Raw genomic sequence first — 6000 nt, 5'->3', positions numbered from 1 at the left:
TGCCCGGCGCGGGGCCAAGGCACGGGCCGAGCCGCGTGAGGCGTGAGGCGGCGAGGCCGAGGGCTGCGGGCACCGCACGACCCCCGGGCACCGCGGCTGCCGGGCAGCGGCCCCGAGTCCCGCGGCGGGCGGGGAGCCCCTCGGGAGGCCGGAGCCCCTCGGGAGCCGGCTCAGCTGCCGCCTGCGGTGCCGCCCGGCCGGCCGGAGCGGCCGTCGAGGGGCGATCGCCCCCCCGCCATCCCCGGGCCGCCGCTTTGTCCTTGCCCGGCCCGGAGCACGCGCGCCCCCGGCGCGGCGGGAGCGCGCCTGCGCGCACCCCGGCGGCCGGCGGGCGGGAGCGAGCGCCCCCTCTCCCCTCCCCCGCTGGCCGGGAGCTCCGGCGGGGCCGCGGGCGGGCGGGGGAGCCCGGGCGGGGCGGGGGGAGCCCGGGGGCGGCCGGGCCCCCTCCCCTCCCCGCCTCCGCTCCGCTCCGCTCGGCGGCGCGCGCCCGCCGCCCCCCGCCCCGGCCCCCCGGCCCGCCGCGGGAGCCCGCGCCGCAGAGCGGGGCCCGCCAGCGCCACCCGCCGGCCGCGGGGCCGCACCGCGCCTCCCCCCGTCCCCCCCTGCTCCGGCTCTCAATGTTCCACACTGCCCGGCCACAGAGCCGCCGCCGCCGCCGTAGAGCCCCCCGGCCGCCTCCGTCCCCTCCTCGGGCGCCGCGGGCCCGGCCCGGCCCCCCGCCATCCCGCCCCTCCGACCCAGCAGCGGGACAGGACGCCGGCGAAGGTAAGGGAGCGGCGGGCGAGGCGGCCGCCGCGGCGGCTGGGCGAGCGCGGTGGGGGGAGGCGGGGAGGAGGCGGGGGGGCTGGTAGAGGAGCTTTGTTCTTGTTTTCGGCGCTCGCTGCCTGGCGGCGGCCGGGGGCGCGGGGCCGGCCCGAGTTCACGCCTCACTTGGTGCACACGCACGGTGCGGAGCGGGGCCGGGCGAGCCGCCGCCGCCGCCCGCCGAGCCGAGCCGAGCCGAGCCGAGCCCAGGCGGGCTGGCGCTCCCCACAAAGCGCGGCCGGGCGGCCGCCTGGATCCAGCCGTGCCGCAGCTCCCGCCGCTCCTCCTCGGGCCCCCCCGGCCGCCGGGGCAGCCCCCTCCTTCTTCCCCCCCCGCCTTTCCCGATCGGCGGAAAAATGTCGGTCTGCCTGGCGGAGCTGCGCGGGGAGCGGCGGCGGGGAGAGCTGTGCAGAAGGTGCAGTTTGAATTATGCTTCTTCCCCCTCCGGCAGCTCTGTGGTGGCCAAATGCAGTTCTCGCTGCTGGCCATGTAAATAACCGGGGCTGCTGCTACCCCAGTGGCTTTAAATGCATCGCGGGGCTTTTCCCCTTCCTTAAAAAAACCCTACCACCAACAAAAAAGCAAACCTCGTCCCCCCCGTGCCAGCCCTTTAAATGCCCAGAGCAAGTGTACATTTCCATCTGAAATCAACCCAAGTGTTACTGGCAGTGTATTTTGTCGGAGAGAGGGGAAGAGGGGGGATCTGGCGTTTGGACCCAATAGAATGCTCTGCTCCAGTGTAAATATTTACAGGTTATTAGTGACTTTTTAAAAAACATTTTCAGTGAGGTCTGTTATTTACAGTGTGTCATAAGTTATTAATGTTCATTGCCTAAGTACCCTGCTAAATCTGTCTCATGCCTTAGAACAAAGTTGACAATTGGCATATTGTTTAAAGTATGAAAAAAATGCGAGTGGGTTTAAAAATTGCAAATATCTGTATTTTCAGAAGTGTAAATATTGCTTTGTAGCTGTCAAACTTCAGCCCTTGGGTATGAAACAAAGAAGTATATTTTGATTAATTTCTCACTGAAACTGACTTGTCACCTATTCAAAGTTTTCTGTAACTTGGGGAATGCCAAGAGAGAGTCCTGCTGGTTGTATGAACTCTGCTCTTTACTTCCCCAAAAAAGTTCTTCATGATATCCAGTCATAGACAGAGGTCAGTGGAACTTGGGGAATGACAAGAGAGAGCCCTTCCTTGTGTATTAACTCTGCCTCTTTTCCTTCCCCAAAAAGTTCCCCACGATGTCCAGTGATAGGCAGAGGTCAGACGATGAAAGTCCAAGTACCAGCAGTGGTAGTTCAGATGCTGATCAGAGGGATCCGCCTGCACCTGAACCTGAAGAGCAAGAAGAACGAAAACCCTCTGCCACCCAGCAGAAGAAGAACACTAAACTATCCAGCAAAACTACTGCTAAGCTATCTACTAGTGCAAAAAGGTAAAGGGGAGAGTGAAACATCCTGTAGTGTTTTTGCACAGTATTTGGAGCCACAGTACTTGCACTGCCCTTGTCAGGGCAGAGGGATTCTTCTTGTAAAGCTATGTGGAAGGGAGTGAACTATCAGCTGGGGTCGTACAGGAGCCTGCTAAGTAGTGTTTTAATTAATCCAAGTCTTGTTGGGGTAGCAGTTACCCAGACCTGTCCAATGTCTTTTGAAGAGTTGGTACAGAACTTGGTAACTTACAGACTGACTGGGAGGGGAGCACCTAGGTACGTTTTGCATTTGCAAAAATGTGTGAGAGAGCTTTGGCACTTTTCTCTGAGTTAGGTTTCCATGCCTGGTTGGTATAGGGTGGAGTCTTCCTGGAGTGTTTTATTATGGTCTGTAGACTGATGACAGGCAATGCTGTCTAATTAAAGAAGTCATAAAACCCCAGTGGCTTCTCTGGGCCTTATGAGAGCTTTTTCATGATGATGCACAGGAGAGCCTTACACACCTTGAAGGAATGGGTTCATTCTGCTATTCTTTTGGGAGAAACTTAGGTGAGTTTTCTCCCTTAGGATCTGTGGATTTAAACCATGGCATTCTACAGGTAGCCTCTACCTTTAAATAAGAGAATCTTCAGAAACCTTCTTTAGTTACATTAGTTGCTTTTTTTTTACATGTAAGTTTGTTGGCAGTCTGGCTCTCGATATGAATACTCTGGTAATTTTCTCAAAGATCAGCTGTGTGAAATAGTCAAGCTTTAAATTCTTTAATTCCTGCCATCTTTGGAGATGAAACATAGCTTTCCAGTCCTTTCTCTGGAGTTGCTTTTCTTTGCAAACATTTACAAGTATCCTGTAGCAGGAAAGGTTGTAAAATAGCTCTAATAGCTTCAAATTTTGCTTATTCAGCATGAGTGTTGTAGTTCTGAGTTTTACAGATATTTTAAGTAATTTTGTATTGGACTTAAACTTAGTAAATTCTTTTTGAAATATGTTCAAATTATTGCAGAGAGTGTCTGTGTGGCTCTGATGACTTTTGAGCTTGTTAAAAAAATCCTTTGAAATAGGACTGGCCAAAGAGAAAAAAGTTTTGCAAATACTATGTAGCACTTGTAGTTCGTCTTTATTTGACAAGCCTGAGATACAGGTTTTTGACACAGAGTTTTCCCATTTTGTCTTTATTTCACTTAATTATTGCAAGTCTAATTCCATGCATCTCGGATAGTTCAGTAGGCTGGCTGAACTTGCTGGTAATAATGCAAGGACATCCAGAGCAGTTTCTGTTAGCTCATCTTTTAACACCTGCTATTTGCAAGAAATTCACAGTATTGCTTATATGGATCCTTTTGTGAAGAGAAGTCTTGCTTGATATTTTTACAAGGAGTTTAATGTGTGTATTTTGAAATTGCACCTCTTATGTACCAGAATAAATTTGACAGGAAGTTTTCAGTACTCATTTTTCAGATCTTAATTCCTTGCCAGTGTTTATAATAGAGTAAAGTTACACACAGATAACTTCAAGTTATGGTATCACTTTTTATCACATAAATACAGCTACTGTATAAGGTTGCAGGAGGAAAGGCAGCAGAAGGTATGGAGAGTTGATCCAGAGAGATTATTCCAGTAACAGAGACAGCCTGGCAGATCTGCAAATCCACTTTTTAAACACACTGCAAAGTAGTAGGTAAAATATTGTGAAAAGAGTGTGTCTGCTGCCAGCACGGTTCACTTGAGCCTCAGTCACAGGTCCTGTAGCTCTGGTTTAAAGTCATTGTCAAATCTGCCTGTGCAGGCTCCCCCCCCATCCCCCGCCTCATTTGCATATTAGCTTGAAAAGAAAATCTCCCTGGTAAAAAGTGCTCGGATGTGAACAAGAGTTACTTTTATGAATAGTTGTGGGAGATTTCTACCCAGCTCAGCTGTAAGTGTTCTGTTTACATACAGCGTGGAGCAGGAAAAAAGCTGCAAAGTTTCTCAGCTGTGGGATTTGGGTTATGCCTCTGAGAACAAAGAGGAAGCAGCCATGTTAGCATTACTGAAGGCAAAGCCAATCTTGCATTTAACTGCATGGTGGTAGAGGGCAGTGTAATTCCCTGATTTATTCTATAGACTATCTCAAATGCTTTGTGTCTGTTCTCATTTCACCAACAGAATCCAGAAGGAGCTAGCTGAAATAACCCTTGATCCTCCTCCTAACTGCAGGTATGTAATGGCTTCTTAAATTGCTGTCGGTGGTAGGAAATTAATGTGCTCAGGTTAACAAAAGGCAAACTTAGTGTTTTCCACGGGTGGCTGTTAGACTGAGATTGCATAGAGCAGATTGAACAAGCATACAGAACGTTTGAAACTGAAGTTTGATATTTTGTCTGCATGTTGGATGTGTAGTCATTAGTGATTGATGTGCACAGTAAAATCTATTCAGTTTGTTGTTCATAGCTGGTTACTGCCTTTGTGAAACATTAATTATATGAACGTCAAAATAGGTTGAAGATTTCAACTTAATGTCTGCATGTAGTTTGAACTGGGTTTTTGAGTGCTTAGTTTCCAGAGTGATCTTTTCATTTTGAAGTAAAGAACTGCATGTGATTTCTTTATGCTTTCTCTTAGTATGTTGTTTAACAGATAAACTGAAGTATTGCCTCTAAATTTATGTGTCTGTTGGTCAAAGTTGTTTCGTGATAAAGAATATTTCTAAGGAAGTTCCCAACTTGGGAGGCACTTTTGTTTGGTTTTAGAAAATTAAATTTTAAGCATGCAAGACTGAGTGATTGATTTAGTTTTAAAGTGATGGTTTCTAACTGAAGTACTTGATCTGTGGGAAAGTTAGATAGTAGCACAGTTAGCTGATTTCTTTTAATCTTTTGCATGTTTTGCTTTTGTTTAAAGGATGCATAAAATTGTCATTAGCTGTGAGCATCCAGTGTTCAGATGTGCAGTAAAGTTAGCTTTAAATAATGTTGCTTTCATTTGAGGCATCTCAGTAAGATCTCTAACTGGAAGGTATCTCCTGTAACAGTGAGCTATGTACATGTTTTTAAAAAAATGCTGGAAATGCTTTCTGATTCTTTATTGGAATTGTTTGGCTTTTGAATAGTTGGAAAGGTTTGGTGGGTGTTTTGTGAATTTGATAAAATATGAGCTGTTCTTCTGTCTCACTAATCCATGAGCACAGGGACTAAACCAGAGCAGTGTTTTATTGAATTTGTGGTGAAGGCGTCTTGTCCTTAGGACCGTGCTGTATATTGCTTGTGGCAGTCTGGTGTATTTGCATGCAGGGTCAGTGCCTCTGTTTGTTTAGGGTTTGTTTTTTTGTTTTATTTTTTTTTGTGGGGAGATGAGTTTGGTTTGGTTTTAAATAACTGCTGTAGATAATTTTAAATAAATTACTGGGATCTAGTTTCTGTGTTGGTCCCACACTTTATATTTGGACCATCAAAGGGGCATGGTAGAAGAGAAAGTATTTAAATGAAACTCTTTTCATTTAAATGAACTCTGACTCTTTGCTTACAGTTGCCAAAAAGATAATTGTAGCAGTTTTGGGTACAGCAAGTTACAGCTTTTAGAAAGAGAAGCTTTCACACTCTGCAGCACTGTCTGATACTTGGCTCCCTGGGGAAGCGTGTTCCTCCCATATTAGCACAAGAGTATTGCAGAGCATTTTGCTTGTGAGCTGGTACAGCCAGATGCCCAGGAATGCTATTGAGAATGATGAAAACCCCCCAGTGTCTAAAATTATTCAAGTTTCTTTCCTACAGAGAGTAGG

At 48.4% G+C, this 6000-nt stretch overlaps 1 protein-coding gene across 4 annotated transcripts in view; it reads left to right on the top strand.

Annotated features, from left to right (window-relative positions):
• The first annotated feature begins 353 nt into the window (after nucleotides 1-353).
• The window catches only part of UBE2E3 (ubiquitin conjugating enzyme E2 E3), a 55588-nt gene continuing 49941 nt past the window's right edge, over nucleotides 354-6000 (top strand). Inside the window, exons 1-3 of one of the 4 annotated variants that reach the window (XR_013774802.1) lie at nucleotides 354-765; nucleotides 2044-2246; nucleotides 4389-4439. Coding sequence is in view for 2 of the 4 variants with exons in the window: in XM_079310283.1 (XP_079166409.1) it covers nucleotides 2053-2246; nucleotides 4389-4439 (245 nt within the window). In the remaining 2 variants the exon portion in view is untranslated. Of the gene's footprint in view, nucleotides 766-945; nucleotides 1220-2043; nucleotides 2247-4388; nucleotides 4440-6000 lie in introns of those variants that run through there. The other 3 variants (XR_013774801.1, XM_079310283.1, XM_079310284.1) reach the window with 3 other exon arrangements.

The sequence above is a fragment of the Erithacus rubecula genome (genome assembly GCF_903797595.1).
Source record: "Erithacus rubecula genome assembly, chromosome: 8".
NCBI classification, from domain to species: domain Eukaryota; kingdom Metazoa; phylum Chordata; class Aves; order Passeriformes; family Muscicapidae; genus Erithacus; species Erithacus rubecula.
Note: the sequence above shows the minus strand (reverse complement) of the source record. Positions and strands in the feature narration are given on the sequence as shown.